This window comes from Lepisma saccharinum, chromosome 2, assembly GCF_977018435.1.
Source record: "Lepisma saccharinum chromosome 2, izLepSacc3.1, whole genome shotgun sequence".
Lineage (NCBI taxonomy): Eukaryota > Metazoa > Arthropoda > Insecta > Zygentoma > Lepismatidae > Lepisma > Lepisma saccharinum.
In genome coordinates, this window is record NC_139230.1 from 39,594,940 (window position 1) to 39,622,751 (window position 27,812).

General features: G+C 38.4%; 1 protein-coding gene across 1 annotated transcript in view; it reads left to right on the forward strand.

The window, feature by feature from the left end:
- Window positions 1-206: 206 nt before the first annotated feature.
- The window catches only part of LOC145984408 (glycerophosphocholine cholinephosphodiesterase ENPP6-like), a 31,440-nt gene continuing 3,834 nt past the window's right edge, over window positions 207-27,812 (forward strand). The window contains exons 1-8 of the mRNA XM_083118071.1: window positions 207-301; window positions 6,653-6,751; window positions 10,173-10,315; window positions 10,530-10,710; window positions 11,436-11,577; window positions 14,430-14,567; window positions 21,133-21,297; window positions 22,457-22,577. Of these exons, the coding sequence (XP_082974197.1) occupies window positions 6,663-6,751; window positions 10,173-10,315; window positions 10,530-10,710; window positions 11,436-11,577; window positions 14,430-14,567; window positions 21,133-21,297; window positions 22,457-22,577 (979 nt within the window). The 5' untranslated portion in view covers window positions 207-301; window positions 6,653-6,662. The remainder of the gene's footprint in view (window positions 302-6,652; window positions 6,752-10,172; window positions 10,316-10,529; window positions 10,711-11,435; window positions 11,578-14,429; window positions 14,568-21,132; window positions 21,298-22,456; window positions 22,578-27,812) is intronic.

Sequence of the window (27,812 nt, forward strand, 5' to 3'; positions counted from 1 at the left end):
TTCAGAGAACGTGGCTTATTTATGTCACAGAGGAAGAATAAAGGGATCGTGTCGTCGTCATTGAACTACCTGGCATAATGCTATTATGATATTGAATATCCGGGGAGGGGGGATGTAGGCATGAATCTCCATTCCGTGGTTAAACGGGATGCCCCCTCCCTCACCGAACATGACGCAACTTCCTCATTCCACAATTGGTCGTTGCGGGAGCAAAAAGCACGAAGCTTAGAAAACTAGAGTGGACAGGGACACACGTAGTTACCGACATTAGTTCCGAACGCAAAACAAGTTTGTTCAGCAGGTAAGAGTTTTTAAAAAAATTCAATTAGTACGTAATGTACAGCCGCGAAGTTGCTTCATTATGTCGAGCATTGCAGCCATAATTACGAGACAGAGTAATTATTTCATTTGCATTGGTTGTCAACCTCTGGAAATTTCCATTATGCTCTCTTTTGCGCATCGCAATAAGTTGTGTTCATATCTAACTCTTCACTTCTAGTGGGCAATAACACATTGATTTGCTGCTCACAAAAGCACATTAATTTCTTTGGCGTGCTGGTTTACTCAATCTTTGGACCTTAAAATAAAATTTAGAAGTGATAATGTGGAATATGCAACATAAATTGTTTATTTTTCTTTTCTTACATAATCGCATTTGCGCTGAATATAATTATGGACATTATAGGTATAATCCGCAATTTATGGACTCCTTTCTAACTGGTAGTGTAAACCAATTTCAGGTATAGGGTATTGTGCAGAATGTCAGGGTTGGTGGAAATTTGGAGAAGGGTTAGTGTGTGTCAAAGTAATAATTGAAGTGTAAACTAAAGTGAAACATGCTTCTTTTGCGAATATTTCTAGAGAAGGAAATGTTTAGGCGCCAACTTTTTTGAGGGGCAAGGCACTCTCTGTCACCTCCCCAACATTTCTCAAGAGAAGCTTGTATTATAAGAAATTCTTAAAATATCGTATGTGTCAATCTGGCTCCCTCCCCCAAATTTCTGCATACGAAGTTGGCGTTACTTGTCATTGTCCGTTCTACGTATTTGAAGAATAAGGCGTTGTTGATCTAGGTATTGGAATATGCGTTAAAATAAATGTTAAAAAGTCTCCCTTTCGTTTACGATCAAAATAAATTGAGATAAATTACGAACAAAGCTGAGGATTTAGATAATTGTAGGGGTAAATTCCAAATGAGTCAAAGGTGAATGCTTTTTTTATATATTTTTTTTACGCCTCCTCTCCTTCTGTCTAGGATGTCTGTTTTATCAGAGCATTGCACGACCCACTCTACAGTGGAGGCCAGATCACATATAATTGCAAACAAGCATCAGTGTCATGGGCGCCCGGAGAGGGAAAGGGGGCCGTGCCTCCCCCTGGAACTGAATCTGAGTTAATTATTATAAAGGATTGATTATTTCAAATAAGACTTGTACCTTCAAAGTTAAGCAGTGTTTTGGAGGAAAATGCCTAGTTTGATCACCTTCCCCTTCCTTGAGAGAAGTCCAAGCGCAGTATTTCACACAATTCTTTCCAAGACTACTGCTACTGCTGCTGAAAGATATAAAATTGTTCTCGCCAAATAAATGAAAGCTAAATTAGTTTTCCTTAAACTCTTCACAAAACGCACAATTTAAACAGGGTAAACGTGAAATCAGTTATTTTCCACTTGGGGGGTAGTCCAAGAGGCAACGTGAATTGCAGTGTTTGTATGTGACAAGTTTACAAATAGCGGTGAGTGGAAGTAAGATTTGCTGTTCATCACTTGGAAAGGATTTGAAGTGTTGGCGCAGCTGCGCCACTGTAAAAATGCCGCTCCCTCTCAGCCTATTATCTGTGATGTTTTGTGAGTCGGTATGAATGTGGGTTAGCAAAAAGTTAACTCGGTGACTGATTAACGTAACTAATTTGTACCATCGGGTTAACAGCTACTGCAAGGAAAAGGACAAGAAGTGAAAGTGTTCTGTACCTTTGGCCGACGCCAAGACAGCTGGTTTCGAATTTTCCCCTCCTTTCCAGAAACCGTTATGATTCTCCAAATTTTGAAAAATTGCATTTGCTTAGAATTCCTTCTAGTACATTCACGTGAATCTTCATGTGGTTTGCTTTCACTGTTGTCTAGGTATTATCAAATACTTCAATAGACTTACGGAGAAAAGAAACTATTGAGAATATCTAGACAACAGTGAAGGGAAACCACATGAAGATTCACGTGAATGTTCTAGAAGGAATTCTAAGCAGATGCAATTTTTCAGAATTTGGAGAATCATAAGTGTTTCGCGAAAGGAGGGGAAAATTCGAAATCAGCTGCCCTGGCGTCGGTCAAAGGTCCAGACAAGCCTTAAAGGTTACGTAGTAGCAATTACCTGGAGGGACTTAAGGAAGCCACAGAAAAACCTCATCCATAATAGGCTGATTAGTAACAGAAACTCATCTTTGGTGATAAGTTTTATGCAACTTAGAATTTCCATGTAATTTTAAACGAGAGACAAGACAGTACTTTCTCAGTCACTGAACCCTTCCTAAAATGCAGTTTTAAACTCCTCAAAATATAAACACTTGGTTTCAATATCACGCTCTGTAAATAAAAACTGTTAACGGAAGAACCGAAATAGGGTCTTGTAAACAAGAACAAAAAAGAAACTGGTTTCAAAAATTTCACTCTTTCTGAAACTGATTTTTGGTAGATATGCTTATCCAGCATTTTCCCATCTGTTCGAGTATGGTTTGATTGATTGATTGATTTGCTTTATTTTACTTCGCCTTTTGTGCGAAGATGGGGATGAGTGATGAAATTGATGAATAGACACTCACAAACATCCATGCCCAGGCCAGGATTCGAACCCAGGGTCCCTGGCGTCGTAGCGCGATGTGCTAACCACTCCGCCACGGGGGCCGGCCTGGTAGAGTATAGGTTCGTATTTTGAGGGTGGGGGGAGGTGTAAGGGTACATGTAGACCCAAAATGACCAAAAGTTTGGCCTTCGTGAAAAATTTTAGGGGGTATTGAGGAAATGTTGATGGTGTTTGGAGTGTGTGCAGTGCATAAATAACTGCTTAGCAGCAACTGTCATATACAGTTTTTTTTTAAGGGCAAGGTTAGAGCTATATAACTGTTATTGTTGTCCTTAACTACAACTGAAAGGTTAAGTACGAATCCCATCTAGATAGGGCAATTTTACCGCACCAAATTTGTGCACCCCTTAGGCCCAGGCTCACTGGACCTAGAACTAAATCCGGCCCTAAGGGAGGGTTCTAAATTTGAGCAATTCTTATCAGTGTTTCGAAGTAACTAGTTATAAGTAACATTTACTTTCTTGAGGAATTCCGACTGCAACTACCTACTTTTAAAAGATATAGCTCTAACAGTGTCTGTGACTGTGCACTGTGCTTTCATCGGGCATCCAACTTGGGACTCCTTGATTACAATATGACAACATTTTTACTATGCCATCTTGGAAGGTCATGACACAAATGAGAAGCAACATTAATAAGGGGGGGGGGACCCCCGAAGTAAGCCCGCCTCCATCCGCATACATTCGAGGTTATGCGCTTACTGTCCTGGTGCCTTTATATAAACCAGGACGTCAGTTTCTGTGAATTTAAACGGTTCCCCCGCCTTTTTCTCTTTTCTTTTCTGTTTATTATTCAAAATATACAATATATAATACAATAATAATATTATTAATAATAAAAACATGGTATTATAATATTGCTTGTGAGATTTTACGCATTTGAATTTATGTTAACCCATTCTGGGAGCCAGAAAGGTAATTATAATTAATTTTGTTAATACAGTAAAACTTCGTTAATCCGGACCCCGATGAGCCGGACGTCTCTTAATCCGGACAGGCAAAAGGCAAAAAGAAAAAAAACAACAGAATGCAAGGTTTTAAATGTGGCTAGAAGTCAAATGGGTAGGGCGTATGTATGTACTGAATTGTATGTACAGTATTGCTTTACATTTTACCGTAGTGTATTAGGGCCTCCTCTATGGCGCAGTGGTAGCGTCATTGCCTTGTAATCAAGGGGTCCCGGGTTCGATACCCCGTGGAGGCACAAGTGGTTCGGATCCCACTTTAAACTGTAGGTCCAGTCCCGATTAGCCTTACTGTGCATAAAGTAGACTTAAAACAGCAACTCAAACCAATTAAAGTGTATAGTGTATTTAGGCCTATGCCCTTTAATGTACACCATAATAAACGTTCTGCTGCTATAAACGGAGTTTTAATGCACTATCTACTGTTCTTTTAGGTTATTTCAGTTAATCCGGAATTTCGTTAAACCGGTCAACTTATTCCCCCATTAGTCCGGATTAACGAGGTTTTACTGTATAAGAATATGATTAATCATAGGTTAGTTAATAGAGTTTAATTTTGATTAGTATTATATAATTAATTTGAAGTTAGTAAAAAGATGCACGTGAAGAATTAGTAATAATAAGTTATTTATATGCTTCTTTATATTATTTTCTTTTCGATTCGTGAATTAGTTATGGGAGAATTGAATGAATTGCATATACTTTAAAATGTGCCATATATGTTAACCATGATAATAACGATGAGAAAAATTCTAATGATTTGGTTTCTGTTAATTTTCTATTCTGGTAAACCAGAACAGATTTGGTATAGTACATTTCCACACGTAAAATTTGGTAAAATTTACTAAAGTTCACCATTATGTATTATGTTTTCCTTAAACACGCGAAGACGTTGCCCTCCCGATTCTGAGGGCCAGAACAGGGCCCAATTGCCCGGCTGCAACAAGCTAACCTACGTATTTGAGACAGGAACAGTTGTTCGCTCCTGATTAAGGTTTTTAACCTCTTGTAATTCCGCCGCCGTCGCGTGTAGTGAACACTATACTGATAGGAATTCCGTGTCAGCATTCTTTCTCGGAGGAGATATGACTGCAGCCGTACAAAGTGCAACGCCCGCGTGTAGAATGTCGCTGCCGCAGCTCTGGCAGTTTCTGGCATTTAAAGTTCGCCTTATAAGTGCGCTGGAAAATAAATAAGATGTTAGTTACATATTATATGGAAAAAAATCTGTTACAATTAGTTCATTATTGATGTACGTGTATAAAAGTTAAAATATAGAAATTAAAATATGATTTCCTGTATTCGAATTTTTTAAAAATTTATTTAGAAACAAAGGAACATGGTAGGTTAGTATTTAGAATTAGACTATAATCAAAAGTATAAAGTCCTAGGTTAATAGAGTTATATAGTTAGCTACGATATAATGATCCATTATATTACTGTCACCACAATAAGAGATTATATACAAGGTAATAATGATGATGTTTAATGAAATTTAATTAATGTTTGCGTTATAATTATTAATTGTGCGGACATATACACATAAAGTGAAATAAAATTGTAATTAGGTGATAAAATATGGAGTTTAATTTTGAATTTAAAATTAAGCTTTAAAATATAATGTAATTTATAATGAATTTTACATATACAATTGAAATCACCTGGGAGGTCACTGGTATCCAGTGTTGTGGTGTTTACGTATTCTTTTGCATCTGAAGTTTTGGTTATGTGCCCCACACTGCCAATTTAATTACTTCAGGAGTGAACCCGCGGAAAAAGAAGAAAAAAGTTATATAGCTATATAATTTCTATGTGAGGGTCACATAATTGATTTGCTTTTACTTTTTAATTTCAATTTACTTTATTGTTCTATTTCTCCCATGGACTTACGTATCTAATTTAGTATCTTTTGACAGTATTTAATTAATTTATTATTATTTTTTAAAAAATATTATCTATTTAACGATTCTATTTATCTTCTGGAAATCCTCTTCAGTGTCGGCATCCCGACGCTCCTCCTGATGCTTCCTCCTCTTCTTCCTGTTGTGGGTCTCGCAGTGGTGGTGGTTCCTTGGCCAGATTCCAGTCTCTTAATCTTTCACTTCATCTGAGCTCTTGTGGGGAAACAGTCTCTTTCCATCAGCTCCGTTTCCGATACTAAATTGGCAAGGTAATTTAATTCTTTTTTACCATCACCTCGTAATAGCTGGAAGAGAAGCAACAAAATAAAATAAAGTTATCTCATAACTTACACTACTAGAACATCAAATGTGAGAAGACATCTAGTGCAGAAAAGTACATAGGCCAAAATAATGAAAACCCTGTCAATGTCAAAATGCAGTGTGCAATCTGATACAATTCAATGAAATGAAATTGATGGTGATAGTAGTGTAAAGAATATGGTAGTGAATGTATAGGGAAGTCAAGATAAAATTTATAGTTGTTATAGAATCACTACAATACAACCTAAAATTTCTGAAATTTTTATTCCCTTTTGGCAAACAAGCCAGAGGCAATATACAGTGAGAGGAATCCACTCACCTCAAACAGCTCCCAAATTTCCTCAACATCCCTAAATTTAAAAAAAAAAAACTCCATTTATGGCCATTTTGGCTCTAAATTTATCCTTACACCCCCTGTGGAAAATTCTGGGTTAACCCCTGTTTAAGGACAAGATGTAAATTAGGAATTTCAGTGTTTCCTTTTTCAATAAATCATTAACAACAGCAGTTTTCTTCTGACTGTATGTACAATAATTAACAAGTATTTTAAGGCATATTGATTATTGCAAATGTGGCCTTTTAATTCTGACCATAATATTCATCCTCTCTAGTTCCAGGATAATGAATTGGATTTTTATTATTCTGCATACATTATTGGTGGGAGCTGCAAATGTTGAGAAGAAACAATTGCTAGTGATAATGTTTGATGGGTAGGTATGACAATTTCTTACTTTCATAAAGTCATTAATGTTTCAGATAATTATTGACAGAAGCAAACGAGATGAAATTATACATACAGGTCACCACTTGCTTGAGAGTTTATTGGTGGGGGGCAGGGGGGGGGGGTTATTTCAAGTTTTGGGACTGATGTGAAAATAGAACTTTGTGGAGGTGACTCTTCTGTTAGCTGTAGTGCTTGAAGTGGAAAGTGTTATCCGAGGGGATGTTTGGTTGAGGGTTAGCTGAGGGTATGCTCCTATGGTTTGACGTGGGGACAATGGGACAGCTGTGGGATGCTATGCAAAGAATTTACTAGCTGGACTCCCCTCACCTTGAGCACTGGTTAGCTGTGAATAATGGAAGTGGCAGCCCACCTGTTGTGTGACAATGACATGTGCTGTGGCTAGGGAGACAATGTGCATAGTTTTGTAATATTTCTAAACCTTCTATGTAATTTCATACAGAGCAAGTTTTCTCTGGACAATAACACTATTGTTCTTCAAGTATTATGTCTCACTTACTGTTCTTTTTCAATTCACGTGTGCTATGGGACCTCCTTGATGACATCAATGAGTCTTGGGTTTGATACCCAGTGGAGGCACATAGTTGTTCAGCTTCCACTTTAACTGCAGGTCCAGTTGCGATTAGCCTTTCTGTGCATAAAGAGAACTTAAAACAAAACCACGTGTGTTATTCTAGCAACAAGAACAACCAATAGAAATTAAAAACCCCAATAAGTAAATAAATATATATTTTTTAAGGTTGAAGTGAACATTGTAACAATTTGTAGTTATTCATATCTACCAGAGTTTTTCTTAAGATCCATAGATTGACATGAAATAATCAGAGTATTGGAAACCTGTAATTTAATCAGATAGTTCACTTCTTTCAATATTTGTGTGTGTAGAGTAAATAAACATTGTGCATTTACATAATTTCTTGCAAAAGTATTATTTGATTGATTCATATTGGTTGATAACATCTACTCAATCCTAATATATAAATACAGTAACTGTTACAATGTGTAATGTGTGTGATTTGCCACTTGAAGAAAATGCTAAAGGCATGCAGTAAAGTAAAAAGAATGGATGGAAGCATTTGAAGTGTAGAAGAAAATACTTGGGTGTGAAAGAACATGAAGAACAAATTGAGTGCATCAGTTACATATGTGCGGGAATCAGTGCCAAATCAGTTGCCTGTTTGGGAACCAAAGGAAACAGAGGTAGGAAATTTCACACAACTATGAGAACCATGCACTTATATGGGAAATCTAGGAGAAAATTGTTTGACTATAATTTTATAAGATCTGCATGTAATTCTCAAACAAGTGATGACCTGTATGTTTTCTTCTTATTTTACATAAATATGAGGATCATTTTCATTGTAGCAATAACACTACAACAAATTCACAAATGGAAAGCACAGAAATCTTATGCAGCCCAGTTGGAATTTTCTATTGGTTCCAATTGAAATTTCAATTGGATTGAATTGGTTTCAATTGGAAAGAATCGGATTCTATCGGATGCCTAATATAGGTATCGGAATGTATTGGTTTCAATCACAATCTCAAGACAATTTCTAATTGGTGAATTGTATCCAATTGTAAGTTTGTATATATTGTAGAATCAATATGTTATAAATTCATTTATTGACTCAAAGCATACGTAGTTTAATTCTTGATTTAGAAGTTCATTGGAAAAACAGCACACTTGAACTGATTTATCTTAATAAATACCTAAGAAGAACTCTTTCTTAAGAACAAATTCAACATTAAAAGCAGTTAGTAGTTGGAATAAATGTTCATATTAGTTCTTGTTTTTTGCAATATGGAATTTCCATGGTTGTTCTTATGTGTATGTAATGCAATTGGAAAAATGAGCAATCATTTGATCAACTAAGTCGATCTCGACAGTGTTTTGTTTGTTTATCACTTTTTCAAGCGTTGTGGGTCAGATTCTTTGGCTCTGTCCAAAAGGTACAAAGTACAGACTTGAAGTATGGTCTTGACGGTAGTGCCGTCACCTAGTTCAGTTCGAAAGCACCATGAACAGAAGTACGCAAGTACACAGCTCACAGTACAGATGTGTGCTGACTAGGTCACATGATTTTCGCATTCGTTGCTCATTTGTTTAAAATCAAGGAGGTATAAAGCCAGCAACACAGGCTTATGGGCCAGCAAGTTGTTGGTTAAAGTATTTCGAATGTGTGGAAATGTATGTGTACGAACAGTTGAAAATGTTATATGATTTCTATGGTGAAAAACAAGTTTTTAAAACACGGGGAAAACAATGAATACTCAGTTTTATCTACTGATCGTATTTGGCACTGTAGTCAGAGTGCAATTCAAAAGACTTTCACTTCCAGTCCACGACTTGAAGATCACACTCCAAGACTATACTTGGAGGATGCTCGCTTCAAGTACGGTCTTGCACCCTTCAGACACGGCCTTTGTTTAACCTAATTTGTTGCTGTTTTCCCATGTATAAAGGAAGAACAACATGTCAATTTGTGACTGAAGCAGCATGTTTTACGTTTTTCTATAAGTGTGTTAAACACAATGAAGCTACAGAGTTAAAAACGTGTTCATATATATTTGAAAAAAAATTGTATGTGAAAATTTTTCTTCTAAGTTACAAATTCCACATGCTTTACCAGAGATTTATTTTAGTTGTTTTATATGATTTCTCCATTGCATTTACAGTTGTATAGATTAGAATTTTTCATAAGCAATACATTGAAAACAATAAAATATTTTCCAATAGAAACCAATATATTACAATTGACCAATTGGTTCCGATTGACCAATCGGTTCTGAAGTGTCTGAAAACTCATATTGGCTATCAGAACCAATTGGAAAATTTCCAGCTGGGAGTGGAACCTCGATTTTACGTTTTTCAAGGGACCAAGCTGAAAAAACATAAAATGCGGGAAAATGCAAAATCAAGGAAACTTTTATAGCATTTTGCTATGTTGGGAAGATGTGGGAAAATGTAAAATCCGGGAACATAAAATCAGTGTTCCACCATATTTTCCCACCCATTCAATGTATTCTCCTGCTTCCAGAATGATACTTATATTACCAATCTTCAAGAAGGCAGTATCCCTTACAAATTGCATGCTATGATTATCAAAACCTTCACGACTTTCACTGAAATTTCTTGAGGCATGGTGATGCTGAATGATGCCATTGTTTGTACTAACATTTGAATATGGGCTTGTAGAATGTAGCACATTGTTCATTCATTTCAACAATTTGATAGGGATAATGTTCAAGATGAAAGTATGTTTACTATAATGAAAACATCACCATTTGCTTTTATTTGCCACTTATATTATTGCTTGACTTTTAAATGCACAACTGTTCTTGGAATATAAGATGTCATCACATTTAATAATTAATTTATTTCTCAGGTTTAGATGGGATTACTTTGACAAGTTTGAGGCTGGAAAACTTAAAGCTTTTGAAAGGATACGGAAGGAAGGGGTTAAAGCTAAATATGTTATTCCTATTTTTCCATCTTTATCTTACCCAAGTTGGACAACATTAAGCACAGGTAATGTTTCAGGTCCACTGTAGAATGTTATTTTCTTTTTCTAGAAAAATTGCTTATAATTTTTATTTTTAAAAGTTTACCTATATCTATATAATTTCAAGTTTGAACATTGAAATGATTATCATCAAGACTAGGTACACATTTTAATGACACCCTGTATTTTGAACAGCATACCTTTGCTCTTGTTGAAGGTAAAAATGAATTTTCTTTACAGGTTTGTATGTTGAGGAGCATGGGATAATGGGCAACAAATTTTATGACAAAGAGAGACGAGAAGAATTCACTTTGTATGATGATACTTCAACTAGTAAATCATTCTGGTGGCAAAATGCTGAACCTATATGGATCACAGCTCTCCGTGAAGGATTAAATGTTTCTGTGTTTAGGTGGTCAATGTAAGTAGAATATTTTTTGTGGTCATTAGGCAGAGGTTATATAATTTAGATCTAGAATGCTGACCTTTTTTTATGATGTAGGATATTCTCCCATATCGACTTCCTTTGTCACCAGTATTCTTTCTGGTCACTTACTTTAACATCTTCACTGTATCCACTGCTTCATTTTATATATTTTTTTGTTTCAATCCAAATATCATAAGTAACAAAAAGGAATAGGAGAATAAAAAAATAATTTGAAAAGTAGATATTAGGGTAATTTTTTTCTAAATAATTTCCTACCATACTTTGTGCCACACTTACTTTAAGATATTTTATATTTTTGCCTCCTGTCTTTCCAGTATAAAACTCATGGGACTCATGAACTGATAAATTGCACAAATTTTTAATGTCTGTATTTGAGAATAGTTACGAGTTCTTTTTTCTTGGTGGATTATGATTGGTTTAGTATATCAGGGGTGTTTGAGGTACAGTTTTGGTGGTTTGAGACCTTTGCCTCCAAAAAGATATACTCTGACTGTAGAAGATGTCAAATAAATCTTCCTGAAGGAAATTTCTGAAGAAAATATTTCAGTTGAAAAATTGAAAATTGATTTCATTGTGGAAGAAAGTGATTCATCAAACAGCAAACGAATTGTTCAATTTTTCAATACTTTTTTTTTCTAATTCAATAATGGATAATATTGTTATAATAGCTATTAAAACTATAACTAATTGTGTTTCAGGTGCAATGTTGAAATAAATAACTACAAACTTGATGAATGCACACCATTTGATATGGATCGATCTGATTCAACTATTGATTCACTTAATAATACACTACATGACTCAGTTGAAAAACTTAAGAATGGATATGACCTAGTTATGGTAAGTAGTAGGGGAACCTGTCCTAAAATGACATACTCTGATAAAATGACATACCTTGAGTTTCTCGTTACTGCTGCAAGCGGCAGTACTTTTCAGTCTCTGATTGTGTACTGTAGTAGACAACAAAGAACCTGTGTGAGTGGTGGTGCTATTGTGTAAAGGATTTCGGAGCAGGAGCGTAATCCTTAAATACGGAGTTGTAAAAGTTTGAGGTGATCATTGTTTGATGCTAGATTTCTACAATTACAATAAGCGGGCCAACATTTGCATAAATAAGGTAAGGAATTAGTTATATTGAGCATATTATAAACCCATTGTAAAATCTTGCAAGTATTAATAAACGCGAGCATTTACACACCTGTTTGAGGTTATGACAGAGGGTAAAATGACATACTCTTAACTAGGATAAAATGACATAGCATGTCATTTTACCAGAGTAAATATTTTTGTGGACCTACACATTTAATAGGAATTCTATTATTGCCAAGGCGTAAAATATGTAAGTGTTGAAAGTTGTTCAATGTGTAAATAATACCAGTAATGGCAAATACAGTTAATTAAATAAATCACTATTGCAACTGAATTATTGTAGACATTATGGAAAGCAGACTGAAAATGTTATCTTTTATTATTATTTTAGGCTACAGAAATAATGGTTGGAGAGTACGTAAGAAGAACTGACAGACAGTCATGGCATAAGGACACTATGCAACGTGCTATAAATGCAATAAACAATGGAGAAATGGGTTGGCAACGTGCATCCAAGACATTCTGCATTCCCCAGGCTATGCTGTGGATGAGAGTGCAGGGGAAAAACAAGCAGGTGGTTGGAGTTGGTAAAGGATTGGGTCGTTACCAAACAACTTTTCCGCCGGTGGGAAGGTGGGACACAGCCAGGAATTTATACACCTGAAATTGTGGCCAAATCATCATCATTTCCAGCTTTGACTCCTGTATCCGAAATTGCACAATCTTTTCCTCCGCCATCTGCAATGCCATCACCTTGTGGTACCATATCTGTAACTGCAACTTCATTACCTTCATTGCTCAGACCAATCGACATATCACCACTACCCTCTACATCCCAGGCCAGGTCCTCCAGAAAAAGGAAGCATGAGGGACCACAAGTCTTAACAGGTAGACTTTTCTCACCGAAGTGAAGACAAAAGTTGCAGAGAAGAAACTATTAGAATCAAGATGAGCAGCTCGACAAGCCAAGATTAAACTTCAGTTTGATGATAATGACGATGATGATTCTGAGCTACATGATAGTGATGACGATGTGCCATGCATCTATTGCAACGACTTATTCAGTCATTCGAAACCTAAGGAAACATGGCTGAATTGCATACAATGTTCAATGTGGGCACACAATGAATGTGCTGGTGTACCAAAGACATCAACGACACTTATTTGCGATTTATGCAAGTAAAAAGTTTCAATTACGTGTTATATGAATGGGTATGTAAGATTCAATTACGTGTTATAAATGGGTATGTCATTTTATCTAAGTACCTCAGGTAAAATGACACACTGTTGCATTTTTCAAAAAACCTTTGTAAAGAGCATATAACATAACATATATTATTTTTAACTGTACCATATAAAAGGTAATGCTTTGAGTTCTTAATATGTAAAAAATAAACAAACAGTTGCAATTAATACACTTGCTACAGCATTTTTTCCTTACCGTATGTCATTTTAGGACAGGTTCCCCTATTTAATTTATTAACTTGAATAATTTAATCCATAATCAATTATATAATCATAAATAAATATGTGTTTCATGTATTTTGCTTACAATAGAAACTACATACTAACATATTTTTGCCTATCAAAATGAAGTTATCAATGAAAAGAATGTTGCAAACCTTGTCTTACCTGTGTAGGTTCTAGACTATTAGGAAACAAGGTTATTTGTGTCAAAAAAAATTAGGGGAGGCAGGAAGAACATTTTTCTAGCAAATATGCAATGTCCTCATTTTGGACCACTACTTGGGTAAAGTGGGGTACTCATATGAAACAATGTAAATTTAAGGTCTAATGCAAAATATTATTACAAAGACATCTTTGCGAGTCAAGTTAATCATGAAAAATACAAGAAAATAAGATAGGAAATATTTTTGTTATTTTTATTTTGAACATATATTAGCATTGAATAGCAAAATAATCAGTCAAGCACAAAAGTCACATAATAATAATAATAATAATAATAATAATTCCTTTATTTAGCGGGCGAGTTCATGAGCCAGTCCAAAAAATAAATTTCTTATACTCAATTTAAACACTTAGTAAACAACATAATATAACAGATTTTTTTCTGAGAATTAAAGCATAGGCCTAGTAGGTAAAACATAAATTAATATTAGGTGGTGGGAATCAAAATGGGACTACCCTCAATTTTCCTGTTTGAGCAGACAGTGGGCACTAAAAAACATGGTGTCTCTACACACTGATGTAAGATAACCTTTTGAGCAGCATGTCAAAATCTAACAAAAACTAGAAGAATAAATTCTGTACTTACCAAATTGAATGTTCAAGGTTGGCTTGATAAGGCTCAACACAGTATCTAAGCAAAATCAAAATTTTTTCATGAAAACTTGAAAACTTTGTAGAAAAAAAGAAGTGTTGTTGGTTGTATGCATGAATCGATTCAAACTGACATATAGATGGCCAGGAATGGTAGTAGCATGATGGGGCCCCAGGTAACAGCATTATTCAGTGAGAAACCGAATGTCCCCATTTGACCCACTGTCCCCATTTTGGATGACTCTTTTCTATATATAATGAACGTCATTTTATATTATATTAATTTATTCATCAGCATTTTTTAATATTACTTATTTTTCCAGGTATATTGGGACCAGATTGATTATGACGGTCATGAATATGGACCTAATTCTGATATTATCAAGTTTGCATTGTTGGAAACAGATAATGTACTGCAACACTTCTTAGACAAACTAGATGAGGAAGAAATAAATGACAAGGTATATAGAACTACAGTGCCACAGAGCAGACAATTAGACAATTTTAACTTATTAGTAATGGATGTTGATTCACAAGACAGCTTTAGCATAGTATAGTATATGCAACACATATTCAGTGTGGTATTTTGAGGGGGGATGGGGGAATTCCCCCCTCTGGATACTTGTGGCCCCCTCTCTGCTTGATAAATTTTATCCCTGGGGGGGGGGGGGGGAATGGTGTTTGGGGGGAAACAAGAAATTATTGGCAATTTAGTTACTTTTTCCTACTTCCCCATTCAATTGCAATATTTTCTTTCAGACAACTGGAAGCTCCATTTGGCGAACACAGATGTGGCCTCAAGCGCTGCTCTATTCCTGTAACTGTCAAACAAGTGGCCAGGGTTGAAGATCACCTCCCCTCTTTCCTTTTCTTTGTTTACGGAATTTGGTAGGAAAATACATGTGAAAGTTACAATTTAGTTGTCACGTGACTCGAACTTGTCACCTCAGAACGTCTCTATTTGTATGAGTGGAACAATAGTACACGAAGATAGTCTACATGGAATTTTTGACGCAAGCGCGATAGCCCTTTACGAAGTCATTTTTTAAAGAACAGTCTGATTTTTTTAATAACGAGTTAGATTTCTTTGTGAAGCTAGAATGTTAGTGGAAAAAGTGAGCATTACGAGTTCCAGACTCTGCCGTATCAGGAATCTGCCTTCAAAATGAACGAAATCTGATAAAGCTGGTGGCAGTGGAGGCTGTGTTGATCAAAGGATCGGTTTTGAAAATTTGAAAGTGCAAATACACAAGAAGGAGATAGTAGTAAAGTGTTGAGTTTCTTTCTTTGTTGCCCATGAGAGATTTAACAAATATAAAATTACGTGGCCATGGATGGCTTGATGTATCTAGTGATGAAGTTATATATACATTATTTTTCATTGCCCACCTAACAAATTTTCAGAATTAACAAGCTATTGGAACTTGTGTTAAGCTCCTGGGTCCTGAGATGCAAGTTAATGAGTAATTTTTATGATTTTGCAAATGTAACAGTAATTTAGCAAAGTAGTCTTGGGTGCTATTTCTATGTGGTAGAAAACTTTCTGATTCTGCCTTCCCCCAAAAGTTATGCCCAAGTTTGCTTCAGATCCCCAAAAGTTAGGTCCCAGACTAGATTTCTGGCAGTGGGTGTAAAAATCTCATTTTAAAAACTGTAGGCAAAGCCCCGATTAGCTGTTCTGATCATAAAGTGGATTTGGCCATTTCATTCTGTCAAGATACAAATTTACATCGGCAATTTTTCATCAATTATTAAAAATATGTTTTGTTCAAAGCTTTTTTAAAAAAGTTCAGTGACATAAAACGAAATGTGGAGTGACCCCATTTACCAATTAAAATTGTCATGGGGTTGTCCCGAGTTCGATACCCGGTGGAGGTACAGAGTGGTTCAGTTCCCACTTTAAAACTGTAGGTCCAGTCCCAATTAGCCTTCCTGTGCATAAAGGTTGACTTAAAACACCAAATCAACCAATCATATATATATAAATCAAAGAAGAGGATTGATTTTTACTTAGCCCTTTTGGCCCTCCTTGCTTTTATCCATATATATACAGGTATTGGACAAAATAATGGAAACACCTGTGAAAGTCGGAACATCATGTATTAATACGGTGTTGGGCCACCTTTAGCATGCAATACAACTTGGATTCATTACAGAATAGACCGATACAAGTCCTGAATAGTAGTGAGTGGAATTTGAAGCCATTCTTCATGCAGCACAGCCTCCAGCTCAGGAAGAGACGAAGGAGGTGGAAATCAACGCCGAACCCTGGATTCCAAAACAGCCCACAGAGGCTCCATGATATTCAGGTCTGGGGACTGGCTGGGCCATTGAAGATGTTGAACCTCATCAGCATGCTCTGGAAACCACTGTTGAACAGTGCCAGCAGTATGAATGGGGGCATTATCATCCTGGAAGATGGCATTCCGGTTTGGAAATAAGGTTTGCACCATTAGGTGGATCTGGTTACCCAAGAGTTCTCTATACACTGCTTATGAGACCCGACTGTGTAATGTGACAAGGGGCTGCCGAATACCATGATATAATGCCCCAGACCATAATAAAGCCGCCACCATGTTTGACAGTCGGGCGGTGGCAGTCCACATCGTATGCTGCCGAGGGTGTTCGCCATACAAACATGCGTCCAGTAGTGGGGAAGAGGGTAAAGGTTGACTAGTCTGACCAAATGACATGTTTCCAGTCCTTCAACGTCCAAGTTTTGTGGTCATTGCATCATGCACGTCACCTTCGAGCACTTGTCTCAGTTATTAGGGACTTGGCAATAGCAACACGCCCATGGATACCCATTTGATGCAGTTCCCGCCTCACTGTTTTGTATGACATGGGGGTGTTTAGGTGCTGATTAAGTTCATTAGTCACTTAGGAGGCCATTGTTTTCTTCTGCAACGTCACAATACGCTTCAAGGACCGGCGGTCCCTTTCCTGCAGCTTCGTCTTTCAACCACTATTGTGCTTAGCAGACCCTGTTTCACCGTGCACTGTGTATGCGGTCATGACTTTCGAGACCGTGCCTCATGTTACACCACATAACTTCGCTGTTTTGCTCACAGATGCTCCAGTGAAACGGTCACCAACAATTCGACCTCTTTCAAACTCCGTCAGGTCGGCTATACTGGTCACTCACTACACCTGAACAACGTGCACTACCACACTGCCTCACTCTACTGTCAGTGCACAGTCCATACTACCTGCAACAAACAAGAGAAGGTTGATTTCCACCGTGCTCAGTATTACCAGGCACATTGAAAATATGTCCCACTTCTGACCCGTGTTTCCATTATTTTGTCCAATACCGTATATACATAGGTATATATTATATTGGGTCATGCAACACTATATAAGCATTATCTCATGCTTTCTCTAGACAGTTAGTAGAATTCCCCCTCCCCCTCTGGAAATTTCTTAAATACCACACTGCACATATTACTAAATAGTTTCAGTGGGTAAATATATTTTTTGTATTTTATATTTTTGGTTATTTTATATTGCTTTTCTGCCTCTCTAAGTTATATAAATGATGGTTATGACTGGTGAATGGATAAGTAGATGAAAGATCAAGCAAATAAAATGCCCATGTCTTACTACTCAGGATTTGAAAGCTAGAATCCTTAGTTTTATAGCATGTCAAGCAAATTGTTATGCCACAGAGACTGGCGCTGTCTTGAATTAAGGTGACTGATAAGTTGATATGGGACTAACACTCATACTCCAATATACATTTCATAAAAAGAGAATTCTCCATCATAATACATATGCCATGTAAATAATTCATTTCTATTTTTTATGAAACTTTTACTTAAAATGCATATAATTTGAATTCATTAATTTATCATATTTTCTTCCCAACAAATGAGCATGGAGAGACAATTCATTAAACGGTAAAGTTCCCTGCACACCAGCACATTTAGGGGATAGGGCCCTACATATTCCTAATCTCGGCCATTTTGGAGGTGGTGTGATCAGCACCACACTTCAGTCACCTCTACCTTCCCGGGTTACCCCCAGATACCCATTGATTTGAGGCTCGATGAGCCCCAGCGCTGCTTTATGTGGGGACAAGGCCGGAAAAATTCCAACCTTAGGTCACCCACCCCAGATTTCAAACCTGAGTCTCTTGCATGGCAGTCAGATGCTTTACCGACTAGACCACCACAGCTTTTTTACTAAAAACATCTTAACCTTGTTTACGTCAGCAAAATTTTGCATGTGTCTCTCATTGTCTGCATTCTAATTGCTCAAAGCCACTCAATACAGTCCAAAAAGAAAAGGAGCAGTGTATCAATCACTTCCTGCACTTATGACCTCCTACATCAGTTCCATGTGGTTCAAGTTTTGAACTCCTATTTGCCACATGTTTGTAACAGTTTCTCTATGATAGTTTTCTCCAACGACAAGGATAATAAAAGTGAATATAATTGGAAATGGAATTCTGATTGATTGAATTTATTTTACTTTTACTTTACATTTCTGACACTTTTGGCTAATGGTGAAGATGATGATGAATAGTGATATGATGAAATGAATGATTGATTGATATATTGTGTGTTTTAAGTCCACTTTATGCACAGTAAGGCTAATTTCGACGGGACCTACAGTTTAAAGTGGAATCCGAACCACTGTGCAATGTGCCTCCACCGGTGAAGGGACAATCACAAACATATACGACACAAAACGAGCCTCACAGAGAATTATACTGGCTGTGGCTCCAGGTGCAGAGCCTTGTTAGTCTGCAAACTGCAGTCCAGGGTGCATATGTGGAAGTGAGGTTGACATTTTGGTGTCTTCCAAAAGGATCACCCCATACACCCCGAAATGGAATTTTGGTCACTTCACTTCCCTATTCCACACAGAAATTCTGATCATTTGGTAAGGAAATAAATATGAAAGGTACAGAAAGGAATCTGCATTTAGTTCTCTCAAAACAAAATGGGTAAAGAAAGGCAGGGTGCTGAGTTGGTTATAGCTAGAACTATTACTTCCAGGGCATTTGGTTCAGTGAGGATTCTTGTCTTAATCAGTGTGGCAGAAGTCAAGGTCCGTAGAATATTCACCCTTGCAGAAGCAAAACCTACTAGCTGTGGATCTACATCACAGTTTTACCAAATATGGCATATATACACTGGCTGACAAAAAAAGTGAAGCACACAGAAGGAGTGGTCGAAGATTACCTCATTTCGGTATACATACATACCACTGATGTGTGAGTAAATGATTAGATGTACAAGGATATGTAATGTGTAGAACGCCCACCAGAGGGCATTTGTGACGTCACCTCCTGTTGCTGATAAGGTGGGACCAGTCACCTGCTGTGAGGCAGACAGTGCAGCACGAAGTTCAGAGAGGAAAACGAAGCACCGGCGATGCCTCGCAGAAGCGTTAGACAGCCGATCCGGCAATTGACAGCATTTGACAGAGGCCGCATTGTGGGACTGCATGAGGCGGGTTGGTCGTATCGGGCAATTGCCAGGCATGTGGGCCATTCAGATGTCACAGTGGCCCGATGTTGGAATCAATGGGTACATGAGGGCACCCATGCACGTCGTGCAGGTTCAGGTCGACCAAGAAACACCACACCGAGGGAGGACCGTCGTATGGTGCTCCAAGCAGTGCAGGATCCCACAACTTCGGCACCCGTCATCCGAGAACATGTACTGGACACTCTACAACATCCTGTGAGTTCCCGCACAGTGTCTCGACGACTCGCATCCACCGGATGCGGGTCCTACCGCCCAATGCACTGGTTGCCGTTGACACCACAACACCGACGCCTGCGGTTGGTGTGGTGCCGTGCTCGGGAAGCATGGACAGAGGACGAATAGCGTTGCATCATGTTCAGTGATAAGTCCCGCTTCTCCATGACCTCCGATGACCATCGTGTGCGGGTGTGGCGGCTTCGAGGGCAGAGGGCACATCCTGCCTACATTGTGGAGACACACACAGGTATGACCCCTGGCATCATGGTGTGGGGAACCATTGGATATGCGTTCTGGTCACCTCTAATATTGCTTCGGTAGACTTTGAGGGCACAGTGATACATCACAGACATTCTGCATCCACATGTCCTACCCCTTATGGCAGAGCACCCTGGGACAGTGTTCCAACAAGATAATGCACGCCCACACACAGCCCATGTGTCTATGGACTGCCTAGAGCATGTTGAGGTCCTCCCGTGGCCAGCACGATCCCCGGACCTCTCCATCATTGAACATGTGAGGGATGACATTGGACGGGGACTCCGTCCTAGTGCCAACCTGCGGGATCTGGAGGGACAGCTGCAACACCTGTGGAGGAACGTGCCTCAGGAGAGGGTCCAAAGGCTGTTTGACACTATTCCGAACCGCATAAGGGCATGCATTGCGGCCAGAGGGGGTGCGACACCCTACTGACCTGGCGCCACCATTCCACCTGTAACTGCCAACGGCCTTGACTCTTGCATCCTATATTGTAATCAGTTCAATAAAGGTACATGGACTTTCAGCATATGTAGTTTCATTCACGACCAACCACTCCTTCTGGGTGCTTAACTTTTTTTGTCAGCCAGTGTATTTTAATAATTTGTTTTCTGCATCGCAATAATTATAAAATTTTAGAGCACACAGCATCTACCTTGTCTCATTGTTTGTCAAATGTACATAAAAAGATTGAACAAAACCATGAATACACTAAATGAATGTACTAACTGTGAATATCTATTCCCAGCTGCCATTTAATTATGTTTTTCTACTAATTATATAATGCAATCAAAATCATTCAAACAGGGAATTTACCAACCAATAGTGACACCCTTAAGAATTTTCCCTTAGAAATTCATTTTATCTATCGTTTATGGTGATTTTAAATGAATGTGAACTCAAGCAACCTGATTATTTGATGTTTCTTTGTAAGGTATCAACTACTGGTGCCTTTTCTCTGCATGCCTACAATTCTATACTAAATTTATTTGTTGAACAACCAAAATACGTATATACTTGCATAACTTAAAAATGTCAATTAAATTTCTTTCAGGTGAATATAATAATAGTCTCCGACCATGGGATGAAATTTGTTGGACATAATTCTGGTGTGAAAGAAGTTAATTTGTTACCATATTTATATAAACTTGATTTTGCATCTTATGATCATGGAGCAATGACAAGCATTATTACACCAAATGAGATACAAACAACCAAGGTTAGTTCGTGTGGTTTTTTTATATTCTAAAAAAGCAGGTACAGTGCATTCAGTTTGGCTCGGGGCTGAGATAGCACGAGACTGCAGATGGTGAGGCATGGCTCAGATGCCAGCATTTTCAATCTATGACATCCCACTTATTTTTATGCAGATATTTTTAGTATGCAAACAATTATATTTATATTGCATAACAAGTCCTAATCTGTGTTATAAGAGTTGTTGAAAGTGGTGGCCAACTGCATTAACACATTCCCGGTATCTTTTAATGAAATTTTAATTGAGGCACAAAAGTTCCATTTCCATAATTCTTGTAAGTTGTCTTCTTATATTGTCTTTCAGTTCATCTATAGTGTGGGGATTGTTTCTATAGACTCTATTTTTTAGGGTTCTCTGTAAGGTTTCAGTTCAGTATCGACAGTTTAATAGCTGCATGAGCTGATGTTTTTGAAATGCCTACTTCCTGTGAGGTACGATGTAGGGATTTATTTCATTGAGTCTTTCTTCCATTCGCTCAGCAATTCTAGTGTTTTAAGATCCAGTTTCTCTTAATCTCGGAACAAATTGCCTGTTTTTCTATGTGTCGCTGCAGCACCAGGAAATTTCTGTGGAAATTGCCTACAAACATCTCAACATGATTCGGATTTCACATAAGTGCCATACATAAGAATTCTTTGTTCTAATGTGAACTTTTCGGCTGACATTTCAATGGTTTCACAAGCTTATTAAACACACACATATACACACTGAAATTACACAGAAAAACAAAAACTAACACTGAAAGTAATGTATGTGATCTATGAGAGACTTATCACACTGGACAAACATGCATGCTAAAACAAACCAAGAACTGTACTGATAAGTGAGCAACAATTATGCCTGCAACGTAAGCTTCAGACAGTGTGTCGCTTTGTGCACTCTCCCAGTGCCTAAACAATCAACTCTTGCATGTCAATGGGATGGCGTTTTCTTTCACAGAATGATCAAGACATGTAACTGTGCTGACAACTTGCGTTTAGTGTTTAACAGTGGGAAGAAAACAACTTGCAGACAGAACAAATATGTCAATCAAAATTTCATCAAATATTCAATGCAAAATTGACTTGGATTTTGTATATTTCAGATTCATTTTTGTTACATTTATGTTTCACTTTATTTTTAGATACATGAAGTACTCCAAGGAATTGAAGGCATATCTGCCTACAGATCAGATGAAATTCCAGACTACCTACATTATGGAAAAAGCAATAGAGTACCTGACATCCTTGTAATAGCTCATGATAGTGAGTATAAGTAATTTTATTAGACAACAACTATAAACTTACAAAGAGTATGAAGAGCAGTTATGAATAATTTGAATATAGAGTTGAGAACTATGGGTTACGCTTACACTGAACTTAAATAAATTAAAAATTTTCATTTTAGTTTGGTTTAAAGTCTGAGGAAGACCCTGTAAAGGTATAAATTGTGTTTTTTAGGCGATTCACAGATTGCGCTTTCAACATAAACACCCATACATTTTAAAATCTTGTCCCTAGGTTCAAAACATACAGTATCGGAAGTTCTGTGGATATAACTATTGGCAATAGACAGGTATTTCTTCGAATCATTACATAACGCCCATTTCCCTTTTGATATATGCAGGTTTATTCATATCTTATTTACAGAAAAAGTTATGACTTGGCCGTTATTAACAAAAAATCCCATTTCAGTGTGCACTGTTCCCCCTTCCCAAAGAGAGCGTGTAGACTCATGTAGCCACCGACTTCACAAGTAAAAAAAAATAACCCTTCAGTACCAAAAAAGGTGACTGAAGGTATGTGTATGTGTGTACCCGGTTTCCCACATGAAATGTACTATTGAAATAATGTGAAAAGATTTTTGATTTTTGATTTTGAGTTGATGTTTTAAGTCCACTTTATGCACAGTAAGGCTAATCGGGACTGGACCTACAGTTTAAAGTGGAATCCGAACCACTATGTGCCTCCACCGGGTATCGAACCCGGGACCCCTTGATTACAAGGCGACGGCGCTACCACTGCGCCATCGGGGAGGCCCAATGTGAAAAGAGCAAGTGTGTGTATTAAAATAAAGAAAGATAACATCCTGGTTGGTTCATATAGTAAGGGGGGGAAAAAAAACTCACCCAGCCGCTCCCCTTAGAGAAGAAGATACCTCTTAACCTTGCCATACTACGCCAAACATCTGAGAACCACTGCTCCCTTCCCTTCCTATTTATAGGCCCTGCTAATGACCTAAGCCATTAGTGGAAACTTTCCACTGGTCGGCTGTCCAGCGACACACCTACATACCCCAATGGCCAAGAATTCAAACATACAGGAATACATAGACATAGAGTTGCACACTAACATTACCAAAACACATGAACCTAAAAACCGACTGACCCAATTAAATTAATTAATAAATATAAAATAAAAAAGATCAAGTAATGATCGCATCATTACAACCCTGATAGAGGGTTGAAACGTCACGTTGTTAAGTGTTTTCTTACTGAAATATACAGGGTGTAACATAAATATATGTCAATACTTGGGGGACATATTCCTCACATGGAGACAATGAAAGAATGTTATTTGAACATGGGTCCGGAAATGTGTCATTGACACGTTAGAGTGCATTTTCGAAAACCCTGCACACTGTGTATGAGGCAAAAGCGGTGTAGTGTGGAATGTCGAAAAAGCTGTCAGATGCCACATACCCCACATCTGAACTGGCAGGAAACATGGTGGGAGACATTGGCATTGACCCTGAGTGAAATTGGGTAGGGGGGGGGGGTGTCGAGAAACACATCATAGTCAGGGAAAGCTTTATTGACACGTTACAGTTTGTATGCTACTACATCACACAACACCCCATAGCAGAACACTGCACACCAGACCTGTAGGTAGCAGACAAACAGGTTCACAAGAAATTCTCAAAATGTCCGCCATGTGCACAGAGACATGCAGCAACCCGCTGTTGCATACACTCCCGGATGAGCTTGTGAATCCCTGGAGAATTCCGTTTTGTATCGCATCCATCCATAATACGAACACGAAGTCTCAGCATTATGCACCGATGTTGCATACACAAGAGCCTTTAAATGTCCTCACAAATAAAAGTCTAGTGCCTTGAGGTCTGGAAAGCATGGAGGCCCATACGTGCTGATTGTGGAAATTCACAATCTGGTCACGGAAGGAGGCCTCATCGGAAAACAGCACAGTATCAATAAAGTCAGGGTTTGCACATTGCTGGCAAAACCATTCACAGAACATTACTCGTGCAGGGAAATCGGCTGCTGACAGTGCTTGCACACGTTGTAAATGGTATGGGTACAACCGGTTGTCATGCAACACTCTCCAGATAATCATGTGGTCCACATTACGTCTGGCTGCTAATTGTCTTGTGCTTACACTTGGTTTGCCTTCAACGGCATGCAGAATCGCCTCCTCCGGTTGTGGTGTCCTCACCCTTCTCGGCCTCCCCCTGTCACGTGTGGCAGGCGTGAATGTCCCTTGTTACCTCAGACGATGATGTATTGCCTGAAACATTCTCCTGTCTGGGCACTGTTGTTCTGGATATCTCTCACAGTACAAACGCTGAGCGTGACTACTATTGCCGCCTGCTAACCCATACATGAAATGAGCATCGGCCAATTCTGCATTTGAATACCTGTACATTTGACTGTACTTGCACCCACATCCGTGATGAACACACAAGAACTGACAGTACTTCCTCGATGCTGGTCCGGCAAGCATTGATGTAATTCGAATGGCAAACTCACTACGTCTTCCTGTACGCACGGAGCGCCACTTGTGGTAAACTGCTGAACTGACACATTGTACCTTCCCCTCCTCCGTACGTTCATCCGGAGATTCACCAGAATGTCTACTACATTACATGCAGACTGCGTGTTCTGGTATGGGGTGTTGTGTGATGTAGTAGCACACGAACTGTAACATGTCAATAAAGTATTTCCTGATTACAATGTGTTTCTCGACACCCCCCCCCCCCCCCTCAATTTCACCCAGGGTCAACGCCAATGTCTCCCGCCATGTTTCCTGCCAGTTCAGATGTGGGGTATCTAGCATCTGACAGCTATTTCGACATTCCACACTACATCGCTTTCGCGTCATACACAGTGTGCTGCATTTTCGACAATGCACTCTAACGCGTCAATTTCCGGACCCATGTTCATATAACATTATTTCATCGTCTCCATGTGAGGAATATGTTCCCCAAGTATTGACTTATATATTTATGTTACACCCTGTATATTTCAGTAAGTAGACCGCTTTGGTCAGCATATGTAGTTTTTATGGAATGGTCTGCATTTTTAGACTTATTGTGACAATGAGCATGAATGATGATTATATAAAATTGATCAAGGGACATTCACAAAGTGAGTGCTCAGGCTACAACTCAATTAAATTGGTTTCAGTTGGAATGAATCTGATTCTATTGAATGCCTAATATATGTATCGGAATGCATTGGTTTCAATGGGAATCTCAGCTAAAACCAATTGGAAAATCAAGACAATATCCAATTGTAAGTTTGTATATATTGTAGAATCAATATGTTATAAATTCATTTATTGACTAGAAGCATAGGTAGTTTAATTCTTGACACCACATTTCCTCTGATATAGAAGTTCATTGGAAAACCAGCACACTTGAACTGAACTTCTTCTGAATTCTAATGCATGCTACTGAAGTCAGATTTATCTTAATATATACCTATAGAACTCTAACCAACTCAACTTTAAAGCAGCTAGTAGTTGGAATAAATGTTCATATTAGTTCTTGTTTTTTGCAATATGGAATTTCCATGGTTATTCTTGTGTGTATGTAATGCAATTGGAAAAAATAGCAATCTTTTGATCAACTAAGTCAATCTCGACAATGTTTTGTTTGTTTATCACTTTTTCAAGTGTTGTGGGTCAGATTCTTTGTTTAACCTAATTTGTTGCTGTTTTCGCAAGTATAAAGGAAGAACAGCATTCCAATTTATGGATGAAGCAGCATGTTTTTTTGATTTTCTATAAGTGTGTTAAACACAATGAAGCTACAGAGTTAAAAACGTGTTCATATATTTTAAAAATTTTGGTATCTGAAAGTTTTTTCTAACTTAAAAATTCCATATGCTTTACCAGAGATTTATTTTAGTTGTTTTATATGATTTCTCCATTGCATTTACAGTTGTATAGACAAGAACTTTTCACAAGCAATATATTGAAAACAATAAAATACAAGGGTCGTTCAAGGTTGACCGGGACTTTTATTTCTGCAGAGGAAATAGGTAGCAGAAGGAACACCAAACTATGTCAGTTTTTCAAAGTATTCTCCGTGCGTGCCGAGGCACCATTGCCATCATTCTGGCAGCTCCCGAATTCCTTTGGCGTAGAAACAACTTGGTTGTTGTCGTAGCCACTGGAGGACATCGCTCCGTCTGTCGTGAATTTCTTCCCTCCCAGATGGTCTTTAAGGGGTGCAAACAAATGATAATCACTGGGGGCTAAATCCAGACTGTAGGGGGGATGGGGCAGAACTTCCCAGCGCATGTCAGCCAGAGTTGTTGTTGTCACATTGGCCGTGTGAGGGCGGGCATTGTCATGGAGAAGAATGACATTTCCAGACAACATCCCAGGTCTTTTCTTGCGAATGGACTTTCGTACAGCACCACTCAACAATGTGGAGTAATACTGGGCATTAATCGTGCTCCCGTTGTCCAGAAAATCCACATGGATAACACCCTTCATGTCCCAGAAGACACTTGCCATGATCTTTCCAGCGGACGGCTGCATTTTGCTTTTCTTGGGGGGCAGGGAACCTTTATGCCGCCACTCCATGCTGCGTCTTTTGGTCTCTGGGGTTGAATTGTGCAACCATGTTTCATCACACGTGATGATGGATTGCAACAATTCATCACCTTCTGCTCGAAACTGATTCAGAAGCTGTTCACAGACCATCCTGCGTGTCCACTTCTGATCGAATGTTAGCTGGTGGGGAACCCACCTTGCACAGATTTTGCGGAAGCGTAAGTAGTCGTGAATGATTGTCTCAACACTCCCGACACTGATATTCACCTCTGCAGCAATATCCCGCACTGTTACTCGCTGGTTCTCAAGAATCATTTGCTCAACACGTGCGATATTCACTGGTGTGACTGCAGTCGGGTGAATGTGTCCATGCGCTTCATTTGTCACCAGCTCCTGTCCTTCACGAAACTACTCACACCATTTGTACACTCTTGTCCGCGACATCGTTTGTTCACCATACTGTGCTTGCAATCATCTGAAAATCTCAGCTGGTTTCACTTTCTCCTTCACGAGGAATTTGATTACACACTGCTGCTCCACAGCCACAGACACACTGATTGCCGCCATGTTCGCTGCAACTGCTGCGCATGCGCGAAATACGTCATGCTGGGCACTAGTTACTCGCGAAGGAATACATTACGTCACCCGCACGTTTCATCATGATCCGGCTATTCATCGATTTTTTACGTACGAAAATCC